This window comes from Homalodisca vitripennis, unplaced genomic scaffold (genome assembly GCF_021130785.1).
Source record: "Homalodisca vitripennis isolate AUS2020 unplaced genomic scaffold, UT_GWSS_2.1 ScUCBcl_94;HRSCAF=1077, whole genome shotgun sequence".
Taxonomy (NCBI): domain Eukaryota; kingdom Metazoa; phylum Arthropoda; class Insecta; order Hemiptera; family Cicadellidae; genus Homalodisca; species Homalodisca vitripennis.
The window spans coordinates 156673-168922 of NW_025776233.1; the positions used below are offsets into that span (position 1 = coordinate 156673).

The following is a 12250-nucleotide window of genomic DNA, read 5'->3' on the forward strand; positions in this document are numbered from 1 at the left end:
TTCCTTTTATAGTTGAGTAATGTTATGATCCCAATTTAATATGTAATTTCCTGATGGTTTAATGTGTTTGTTGCTTTCGTGACAGTTTACTTACCTAATACATTCCTGTATTATATGATGCATTGTATGTTTGGTGTAGTTTTGTTTACATGATTATAATGCGCCTCCGCGTAGAGCCCGTGATAGTGCTTTGGTTGTCGATTTACTTAATTGCTAATATTTCTCACATTACATGTGGGCACCCAATGAGAAATTGTAATTTTTAGGGACCCTATTCATTAAATTCAATAAAAATGCTATAAAATTATAAATTATAACATAAATTACAATTAAGATTTTCTAAAAAAAAGGCTAAGAGAAAAACATTCAATCTCAGGATCAACAGAAAATAAATTGAAGAGTAGTAGGAATTGTTGGCTACCTTTTCATTGACGAAGTGGATTCTGATTAGATTGGTTTATTTTCTCTCTGGAGTGTCTGAGAGAGAGCAATACCTTTTTAAATTTTACCTTTATTTGGGTATAATTGAATTTTTTTCGATTCGTAACTGCAAAGATTCGAACCACAAATTATTACTTTATTTGTAACTATATTTACAAAAGCAAAATCTTTATTATTGTATTAATTATATATAGTTGATTAGAACATAATTATTTATCCATGGTTGCACGTGTGCCATGTTCAATAATGCACCTAAAGTTTAATCTAAATTTTAATTCAAGTATTTGTTTTTAAACAGATATTTTGACATACAATGCAATTAAAATGCATAAGAATATTATTACTTAAAAAGAATAGCGAATATTTTTTACTGTATAACAGGCTAGTAATAATAGACCTATATTGAATATCTTTCATTTACCTCAATTTTATCTGTACAGTATGTAGTTTACTAATGGCCTGCAAGGCATAAACCAAAGGACGTACCGAGTAATTACCCAAGGCTTATTTCTCATTTACAGACATTTCGTATTCTAAGTGAATGCTATAATTATTTTGAAACCACGTTTTTCCTATAAGGAAGAGAGTTGGTTTCTGGCTGATTTATACCTTCCTATCCTACATAGGGTACAGCAAACACCAATTTATCACTTAACACATTACTGCTGGCGGCACTCATGAGTGCCCGAACCGCAAGCCTGTACAGCGCTGCCGGGCCTCCAAAGTGCCGCAAAACTAAACTAAACTGAGATTGTCAGTATCTATCTCACGGTCTATTGAGGCGGTTGTAGTTTTTTTGTGGGGGTTTAGAACATCTGTGGCGGCTCTGTAGACGGTCTGGTTCGTACGGTGCGGCACAGCACTCCACTCATGAGTACCATATTACACAATATTGTCGCGTGGTTGTGGACGTACTGTGGTGTTATTACCTATGTTTAGTGGTAATAAGTGACTATAATAATGGCAGCAAACGGCCCTTCTACATGGGGGACAAGAAATGTTCAGCAGGTGGATGAAGTGCGTGAGGCACTCTGCAGTGCCAACACATGGTGAAAGTTTCCGGAGTGCTCCCAGTTTGAACTGCCCCCAAAGTCAAAATACAACATTTGGAAGCTGCTTTTATCCATCGCAGACGTATAATTACAGCATAAAGTTAAGATTTATTTTATAAAACATACTCAGCACGGGTGTGATATAAAATGGTTTTTTACAGGTGGTAGTGAATGTGTTAAGGATGTTCAGTATCGGTACATCACTATCCGGAAATGTTGAGAAATTTTGGTGAAAGTGTAGATAAAAAACAATAATCTAGTGCGGGAGATGTCTGTTGGAGTTGGTGAAGCTCCCTAAGTGTTAAGGGCAGTTGCTAGCCCAGACAAAAGGGCGTACACCCTTCTGCCTGCTTTGACTGGAGGCTGGTAAAGAGTAGTCTTCCCTTCTTCAAAGGAGATGTGACTTCAAGTCCTTCCTCATGGATCTTAATAGGAGGCAGTTCCAACCCCCAATATTGTACATCAATATTTTTGTATTACACCAGAAGAAGCGCAAGAATCCTTTGAGGATCAAATGCACTTTCTAAGCTTCTTGTCATAAGAGAACAATAACTAACTGCTGTCAAATTCAAATGACACTTATGGTACTACGTAAACATTATTTCATCTACAAGCCTTTTATCTTTGTAACTGTACACACGCTAGAGCTGCCATACGGAGACCTCAAACGTTTTTGGTCCCGATGAAACACTTGATTTTGGATTCAAATAGTACTCCATTGGTTTCCGCGATGTTCTATCAGGTACTTTGGTACTCGTGTTATTGGTTTATTAATCACAATTTAGAACGTTTTGTGTTAATGAAATAATAATTTTAATTTTTGAATTATATAAATGTAAGAAGTTTGATGTTTAGAAGAGAAGAAATAAACCTGATAGCACGCGTATATAGAGGTCGACAACAATTTTATCTTCTCTGTAACTGTACACACGATGAATTTCCAGAATAGGACTACCATAGGGGCACTTACAACTTTGTAAACATTTTGATTTAGGTTCCCATGAAAACATTGATTTTGGAGTGAAAATGTCAAAGGCTATTCCATTTGTTTGTGCGATGTTCTTCTGTCAGGACCTTTGGTACTCGTGTTGTTGGGTTTTTAATCGCAATTTAGAACGTTTTGTGTTTATGAAATAATAATTTTAATTTTTGAATTATATAAATGTAAGAAGTTTGATGTTTAGAAGAGAAGATATAAACCTGATAGCACGCGTATATAGAGGTCGACAACAATTTTATCTTCTCTGTAACTGTACACACGATGAATTTCCAGAATAGGACTACCATAGGGGCACTTACAACTTTGTAAACATTTTGATTTCGATTCCCATGAAAACATTGATTTTGGAGTGAAAATTTCAAAGGCTATTCCATTTGTTTGCGCGATGTTCTGTCAGGACCTTCGGTACTCGTGTTGTTGGGTTTTTAATCGCAATTTAGAACGTTTTGTGTTAATGAAATAATAATTTTAATTTTGAATTATATATATATATATATATATATATATATATATATATATATATATATATATATGAAGTTTGATGCTTTTAAGAGAAGAAATAAACCTGATAGCACACGTATATAGAGGTCCACAACAACTTTATCTCTGTAACTGAACACACAACGAATTCCCAGAATAAGAGGACTATAGGGACACTTGGAAATTTTGATGTAGGTTCCCATGAAAATCTTGATTTTGGAGTAAAAAGGTCAAAGGGTACTACATTGGTGTAGGTGATGTTGTCAGGTACTTTGGTACTCGTGTTGTTGGTTCATTAAAAACAATTTAGAAAGATTTTTGCTAACGAAATAATCATTTTGCTTTTTGAAATATGTAAATGTATGAAGTTTGATGCTTTGAATGATGGCAAGCGTATATACAGGTCCATAGAAATTTTATCTATGTAACTGTACACACGACGAATTCCTAGAATAGGACTACCATTGGGACACTTGGAATTTTGTAAAAATGTTGTATTAGGTTCCCATGAAAAACTTGATTTTGGAGTAAAAAGGTCAAGGGGTACTCCATTGATTTGGGTGGTGTCCAGTTAGGTATTTGGGTACTCGTGTTATTGGTTTACTAAACAGCATGAGGTATTGGTTACCTACAATAATTTGTGTTAACTAAATAATCATTTTATTTGTTGAATTATATAGATATATATATGGTTTGACTTTTTGAAGAGCAGTAAAATTCTGACAGTACTCATATATTCGATCCGGAGTTTTTTGGTTGTAATATATATGGATATATATCCTTTGGCATGCTTGTGGCTACTAAAATTAACATGATATATCATTACCTATTCATCTTATTTCATCCTGAGCATCTAAGTCCTAAATTTCATGATCTCAATTATTACACGTTGCGGTGAAATATTTGTACTGCTACTCTGGATGTCCAGATTACTGAAGTTACAAACATGGCAAGATATTAATATTTTATTGTATTTAAACTCTCATTTAGAATACCAAAACTAGAGTAGCTGACGACCAATGTCCTTCTTAAGAATAATATTTTATCGATTTGAAGACAAAAGAAAGTTGTGTGTGTTAAACGCAAATTCTGTCCCAGCTCCTGGAGAGTAAAAATTAAACTTAAACAAGTAAAAGTTAGAATGAGCCTAGTTTTAGAACTACTGTTTGTTGATGACGTAACTCAGCACCAAAGCTGTCTCAATACCGACGTGGTAAAGAAAAAAAAACAAGAATTGTTGTTGATTGTAGTTCTCAAGACCAGAAACCTTTTAAACTGTCAAGAACAGAGTTGCCACGTTTGTTTTTAGAGTTGTTGGAGGCTGTCTTCCTCGAGTACAAGAGAACATCATCCTCTCCGATGAAAAGTTTATACTGTACAAAAGTGTATACTGTAGAGATATTTATTGTTGTTATATCTGAGTGACGTAATGGATTTAAAGATGACAACATTGTACTCGCATGTGTTTACTGTAAATATAATCTTCAAGATTTTCATATTTTTTATATGACGTGTTCATATTTACTATGTACAGTAATTGGTTGAGCGTTTGACAAGTCTATCGGTCAGAGAAAATTAAAACCTAGTTTAACTGAATATGTTTCTGTCTATCCACTCCATATTTCAGGACAGCGAATTAACCGATAAACTATAATTTTGCTTGAGCTTCTTCCTACACAGACAACGTCCAGTTCAATGTTCGTGCAAGTCCCGTCATTGGATCTTTATGAATGTTAGTGAATATGTTCCATTGATCTTATGGATAACCGCAATGCCAAAGAGATATCTGCTGGTTATGACATGCTGGTTATAATATGTGAAATAGAATCATATGTAGCTATAGACTTGAATTTCTTCCTAAAACCTCAGGGCAGCCTGTTACGCGACACAGTAAATTATCCTCCAGTAAATTGGGCAGTTTATAAGTACCGTTGGTACTGGATAGTGCAGTGTATTTTAATAATGTTTTCAATTTAATATTATTTAGGAAACAGACCAAGTATACTCCATACAGACCAGAGTATACTCAGCTTATTTGCAAATATATTTATTCTGACATTTTCTTATTGGCTTTGTGGTTACTCATAACAGCAATGTAATAATATTTACTACCAATCAGCCAAATCCCATGGAGAGTCATAAACCATCAAGATATCAAGATATAAACCATCATAAACTTAGTGCTGCTATATAAATAAAGGTTCGTGCAAAATGTCCAGCAAGGTCAGATTGCTTTCGAGATATTCTATCTTGCGGTTTAGATAAATGTAGTGATTTATATTTACTTAAGCAACACTCGGCCAAAAACAGGAATATTGCTACTAATTATAGTATCTAGATACTGTAAGTTATATATCAATAAATGTCTCCTAGCATAAATATAAATCGATGTCAATTTTTATTTGATTGTAAAAAAAAGAGTCTTGCAGATTAAACATTTTTAATTATTTACTTGAGCGAACAACTTAATCTTTGATAAAAAATTTCCACATTTTGATAAAATTTAAATAGTAACTATAATTTTAAACTTTTTGATAATTCCCAATTTCTTAAAAATACGATTTTTGGTTATACATTTGTGCACGCTAAAATTATCCTTTTATATTCGCTTTAGCACACTTTGTATATTTTATATTTATTCCCTTAACCACTGTTTAGATTTATTTGTTTCCAGAGGTATGAGTGACAGTTGCATTATCTTTACATAAAGCAGCGTACAATTCTGTGTTTTAAAAGCCTCCAATCGAATTAAATAGTGTTCTTCTATAAATGTGTTATGGAAAAATTTTATTTGACTAAACTAACTTACCTTAAGTTTAATTATTACCTTAGAGATGGTTATAACATTGTAATAAAAATAAAAATTCTTAGTACAGAAGATTCTTTTCTAATATAAATTTATAGTGATGGTTAGAAAATAATATATACTCGTTATTTATATAACAATAATAATAACAATAATAAATAAAACATGTATTTCAATAGCACATGTAAATGCGTTATCAAAATTAACGTAAAAATTTTTATATTAACACACATCAGTTCAAATACGTTTTATTAAGAATATTCGAGATCTAGTTCTTTTGTATTTTAACGTACTTAATATTAAATTAAATTTTGAACATAATAAACACGAGATTTCTGCAAATATTTTAAAACTATTATTATTTATAAACATGCTTCTGTACACAAATTAAAATAAAACAGAACAGCTGAAACCATTTAACATCAAGCTGATTGACAAGGGCCCTAATGAAATCCTTGGTTTTAATAAAATCTGTCCGTTAAAACAGTGGAGCTCTTTCATTTAGATATAGTGTTAAATTTGGTTTTACTATATAACAGTGACTTTTCGCGTTTTCCAAATTTAAAATTCGAACAATTCAAAAATATTTGTATGATTACAAAATATTATTTCAACTCTTATCTAAAATTAATACTAGTTTCCTCCCTCTCTGTGTTTAATACAGAATAACTGAGGTGTTTAATTAAGTTTTTAAATTTGACTTAATTGAGTAAGGTATTAGGTTACGGCCACACTCACCGTTTTTTGTCGTTGCGTCAGAATCGCAGACATGGGCCACACTCGCCGTCAAAAACGCAGATCTCAGTGGCAAAGATGTCTTCTCTAAGTGAAGCAGACTTATTACTAGTGTTAGCTGTTAGATCTTATTTGAAAAAGAAAAGAAAGAGAAGATTTGGTATTCATCCAATGAACACAGTGCGTTTGAGCCAAGGCCAGTTTGATACATTAATGAGTTTTTTTGCGTAATGATAATGAAAAGTTCTTCTCTTATTTTCGAATGAGTGCCACATCGTTTGATGAACTATTAGCTCTAGTGAGAGATGATCTGTCAAAACAAGACACCAGACTACGTCTGAGTATACCAGCAGAGGAACGCTTAGCTGTAACTTTGAGGTACGTAACAAAATGTGACAATTACTCTGATATTATAATAACATTTGACAAAATATATTAAATGCTTCAACTTTATCAATTATTCCACGTTCCTACTTTATATTGAAATGGAAAAGGAAAATTTAAGGAGGCGAAGTTTCAGTCGTCTCTACCACTTAACCTCAGAACAAATTTCATGTTATTATAATTTTAAATCCATTACTTTAATAGTTATTTGTAATAGATTATAATTGTATTTGTTGTTGTTGTAGGTAAATGAGATAGCAAAATATCAAATCAAACAAGTAATATTTGTAATGCAAGAGGTTATGTAATCTTACATTTAAATAATGCAGTAAAAATAATTAACACTTTTGCAATGAAGGTGTCCAGTCCAATTACAATTCTTCAAAAACACTAAACACATCCGAATTATTGTTTACTAAGCGATTCAGAGGGTGTAGGGACTGAATGTTAGCCTGGCGCTCTCTTGGAGAAGCATCCGTCCAATTAGGGTAGTTATATTGGGGATGATTAGGGACGTTTGGTAGCTGCTGCCCACTGGTGACTTTGAGTGGGCAAAAAATGCAGGGGGAGGGTTATAGCGTTCTACTGCCAAGGCTTGCTGCATAACTTCCGTAAATTTCATCCGAACCCACAATTTTTTGTCACAGGAAGGTTTTTTAACATAGGCAAAAAGGATAGTAGAAAGTGCTTATCAGCTTCTTCTTCTTCATCCGTTGGCTTGCTTGCATTTGTCAAATGTTTAAGTACGGCCATTTCAAAGGGAGTCTGTCGATATTTTTTGTTGATACGGTTTAGGCGCTGCTTGGTTGGGCGCTACTTGGTTAGGTGTTGCTGGTTCTGAAGCAACTACCTCAGTCAAATCTTCGTTGTTTTTCTTCAGTAGCCGCATTTTCGTTTCCAATGTCGGGTTGCTCATCAGGAACATTGGTGGTTGTCCTGCAAGAAAATAGCTCTTCACCATTGAGTTCAGGATAAAAGTTAAACTCTCAAATCTTTTACCTACAACAAGTTAAACCTGTTAAAAAAAAACAAGTTGAAAAAGGTTAGGTTAGGTTAGGTTAGGTTAGGTTAACAGATTTGCTAATATTTTCTTATTAATTCTTACCTCCTGTCAGTGTTGTTCGCAGTGAGGAACAGCAGTTGATCGAAGTACACATACTTTTTCTTCTTCTTTTGGCTACTGCCACTAGGTAATTTCAAGTTTTTCATCTCCCTCGCAAAACAATCTCGTAGTGATCTCCATTTTTTTTGCAATTCCTTTACTGTAATAAAGACAGTTTATGCAATTATATACTTTATCAAGGATACAATGTTAGTAATGTAAATTACATTAACCAACCAGAAAAGTCCAAAAAGTTAGATTTGTTTCGTTTCAGGTTGGGGGGGGGGGTTGGGTTTTATGTTCAAGTCCCCAATAATAAACTTGAACAACTAACACAGTGTCTTATTACTGTGAGATAAAATATAATATCTACAGATTTTGTTATTTGTTTCAGGTTTATTGCTACAGGAAACACGTTCAGATCTCTCGCGTTTGAATACCGAATTGGTAGATCGACTATAAGTAAACTCATCAATGAAACTTGCAACGGTTTTATGGCTACTATGAAAGAAAAGTTTATGAAACTGCCAAATACCGAAGAATGGGAAGAAATTGGCCAATGGCTTCAATACTCGTGCAAATTTTCCAAACTACATGGGAGCATTGGACGGAAAACATATCCGAATAGTTGAATCCTCAAGGAAGTGGCTCGGAGTATTTCAACTACAAACAATTTTTTTCTGTTGTGTTGCTTGCTTTGGTTGATTCAAACTATTGTTTTACTGCAATTGATATTGGTAGTTACGGAAAAAATAGTGATTCTAATATTTTTAGACAGTCTGCCTTGCACAATCTGCTAGTTAAGGGAAAAACTTAGTATACCAAATGATCAAAGATTGCCTGATTCTGAAGATGACACCCCAATGCCTTTCGTCATTGTAGCAGATGAAGCTTTCTCAATGCCTCAACATGTTTCTTTAGGCCATATGCTAAAAGAAATCTAACCACACAAAAAATATTGTTTAACTATCGGCTTTCACGAGCTCGTCGATTTGTTGAATGCAACTTTTTCGGTTTACTTGCTAACAAATGGCGAGTTTTTTCATGGTGCTATTTGTTTGGACTCAGAATTTGTTGTAGAGGTTGTTCAAGCCGCATGTGTTTTACACAACTTTGTACGTGTAAGAGACGAGTTTTCAGTTTGAAGACACCCTGTCTTGTCCTTTTAGAAGACATACCCGTGTTGGGCACTGGCGGCGCCCCTTTGACTGCAAAAGCAATCCGCGATAGATTCGCCAATTATTTCACATCCCCCGCTGGAAGCGTTCCTTGGCAATTTGACATGATTTAAATAACTTACTCTTAAGTATGCCATTAATAATATAGGAAAGTTTTGTAAATGAGCTTGATAAAAGTGTACATTACTGCTTTATAAACTGAAACTCCCTTAGATATGAACACATCATATTTTATATTTTTTTATTTATAATATTCAATGCTGCTGTTCAGTTTCATGTAAAGTGTGCATAACATTGATAGTTTTAGTAATTGTTGTGCTAAAATTATAGTAATTCCTGTAAAACCTTACAGTCCTACTACATTTTATTTTGTACGCTACAGGGAGCGATTACGATTTTTCACGGAAGACTGGAGTAAATTTTTTTAAGCAGTTAAATATTCTCTCTACTTGCACAATTACTGGAAAATGTGGTTAGGTTAGTTTTTCAGTCATTGCTTATTTTTTGTAAATGGTCTTGTTTTTTATGAAAATAAATTCATTATTATTTCAAGTACTAAAATTTTACTCACCTTCTTTATTTTTTTCCTCATTAGTCATCTGCTCCCAGTTCGAAAGCACTATCCTGGCCACCTCAATCCATAGCTTAGATTTTAAATCACGGTTACTGTAGTCCTTTAATTTAAGATCCCAAAGTGGAGGACGGATGCTCACCTCGTTAATAAATAGTTCGGTGTCAAACATTTTAACTAATAGAATTATTACAACACAGAAAGACACTTGTCAAAGAGGTCACAAAATAGAGTGAGGTGACTGAAATGGTATAGGAAGTAAAGAAGAGTGGGGAGGGACAAGTTGCGACAGGAACGGCGAGTGTGGCCACCTTCATTTGATAACATAAGCTTGCGTTTTCGTCGCAGCGACCGAAAAACGCTACATGTTGCGTTCGAATCGCTGCCGTCGTCGCAGGACGGCCAGTGTGGCCGGCTCCCATTTAACTCCATTCTAAACAGAGATTCTCCTATCGTTGCGATTCTGACGCAGCGACAAAAACGGTGAGTGTGGCCGTAGCCTTAAAGTTTCGTTATATTTGTATCCAAACGGTGGAATAGTTGCGAGATTTATATTAATTTTTATTTAGGAATTAAAAAACTAAGACTTATTACAGTGCAAGGATAGTTGCAGCTCTCAGACTTACCAATCACACTAAAATATATAAAAACACCGCACTTGTTGTATATCAGGCTTTGCTGAAGTTTCCTGCAGAATTTCAAGTCTACATTACCTTACTTTCTCGAGATCTCCTTTGGGGAGATCGACAATCAGACTGAAAATAAATTTCCCTTTGCCCTAGGCGGACATAAGAGAACAGCCATCCCATTGTGTGGTAGATTTCAAAGGAACTCAATCAAAAACCACGGCTAGGCAGTAAACTTATTATTATTATCTCTTTAGGTACAAATTTTACCCATATATGCGACATGCCTAAGTAAAAATAACATTACGAGCAAATTATCCTTAGCTAAATTCGTTTTTTAGATTTTCAACAGAAAACTGAAACAGGCAATATGCAGATGACGGAAAAAGGAGTTTTCTTAGGACCTTTACTGATAGCTAAACAGAATATAGATTATTAAAAATTTACAGCTCAATATATTTTCTAGATATTCTTCTGAGCTACAAACTTTGCTAAAACGAATCATTAAACTTGATGTTTAAGCGGACAGAAAAAAGAATTCACTAGCTATTCAAGTGATATGATTCGTTAATGCTTAATCAATACAATCAGTATCATTACACTATTCAATAGCCAAACACAAAGCTAGGATAATTAAATTTTGACCTTAAAATGAGTAATAATAGAATTCGTGATATCTTCGGTCTCATGCAATCCATCATTAGGGTGAACGATAATAGTATATTTAAAAGCTATTTTGTATTTTCATGGAAACTTGAGGAAGTCCTTAGCCTCACTTGTGTTGACCGTAGTGAAGATTTAATTTCTACACCCGACAAGGTTTCAAGCGTAATGATTTTAATAGAGGCCATTGAGAAAAATTTTCAATTGGGATCACACAAAATGTCAATGTTTTATAACAGGAAATCGAAAATCAGGAACGTAAACGTCATCAGTTATGTTTACTAAGATAACAGCATACTCATTTATACTCAGGAGTACAGGGTGAATCATGACGTGCAAAAAATGTATTACAAATTTGTTCATAGAGTTAAAAAAATAAAGGAATTGTAGGGCCTAATTATACAATGTCTATAAGTTGTTTGTCTATAGGGCTTAATTTTCTCCGTCTTTTTGTCTTTATGCAATTAAAAGCTTATGAATGTTTGAGTACGTAACTGACATATAAGATTATATTGTTACTAAATAATTTTTTCTAGCTTATTAGGAATCAGGTACATTTTTTGACACGTATTATTAATTTTTCATGTACTAAAAACATCATTTTTTTCTAAAAAGATTTAAAAGACTAGCAGCAAAATGAAACCTTCCATTTGTATAGTTTGAGTTATGTCCATTTTCCCTTTGTCAAAACTTATATAACCTTTCAGGTTTGGAAAATGTTAGTGAATATTTTCATGTGACGCAACATTTTAAATTGTATAAATACAAAATAAATTAATTAATTAATTTATAAATTGCAAATTAAGAACTTTTCGCTTTTACTGTTTTATTTTTAAATTTGTAGAAAAATGCCAAGTTTCATGTAAAGTATATATTTTTTATGTTTTGATCGCTGTTTTGAAATGGTAAGATAATTTTGAAAACAAACGTCTCTAAAATTTTTCTGTTTAGTAGAGTTTTAAAAGAATGTGCCATAGGCGGAGGTTTACATTTTTGTATGAAACCTGGGATATCATGTTTTTGCGCATTTTGTTCCTTAAATTTTATGAAATTATTAATAATCATTCCTTGTATGCGATTAAGTAGTGTTCCATTTTACTTTTTTTGCTATAACTACAACCGTTCTCCTAATATATGTTAAGGACACCTTAGCTTACTCACTCTGTATATACGGAAAAAGAACATTTTAACAATAACAGAATAATTACACAT

At 33.4% G+C, this 12250-nt stretch overlaps 2 protein-coding genes across 2 annotated transcripts in view; both read right to left on the bottom strand.

Moving 5' to 3' along the window:
- The window catches only part of LOC124370352 (variant surface antigen E-like), a 49188-nt gene extending 42638 nt beyond the window's left edge, over positions 1–6550 (bottom strand). Inside the window, exon 1 of the mRNA XM_046828641.1 lies at positions 6518–6550. Coding sequence (XP_046684597.1) covers positions 6518–6550 — 33 coding nt within the window. The remainder of the gene's footprint in view (positions 1–6517) is intronic.
- A 1199-nt stretch (positions 6551–7749) lies between these two features.
- On the bottom strand, positions 7750–9935 carry LOC124370353. The gene is made up of 3 exons (XM_046828643.1): positions 9750–9935; positions 8004–8160; positions 7750–7834 (listed from the first exon to the last, which is right to left on the bottom strand). Exons 1-3 carry the CDS (start codon positions 9919–9921, stop codon positions 7750–7752), a joined length of 414 nt encoding a protein of 137 aa, XP_046684599.1. The 5' UTR covers positions 9922–9935.
- Between the last annotated feature and the right edge of the window lie 2315 nt (positions 9936–12250).

Coding starts and splice junctions, on each gene's coding strand:
- LOC124370353 (XM_046828643.1), bottom strand. CDS start 9,921: ATGTTTGACACCGAACTATTTATTAACGAGGTGAGCATCCGTCCTCCA. Junction 8,161..9,749: donor TGAGGAAAAAAATAAAGAAG/GTGAGTAAAATT, acceptor TCTTTATTACAG/TAAAGGAATTGCAAAAAAAA. Junction 7,835..8,003: donor GCGAACAACACTGACAGGAG/GTAAGAATTAAT, acceptor ATTTTCTTGCAG/GACAACCACCAATGTTCCTG.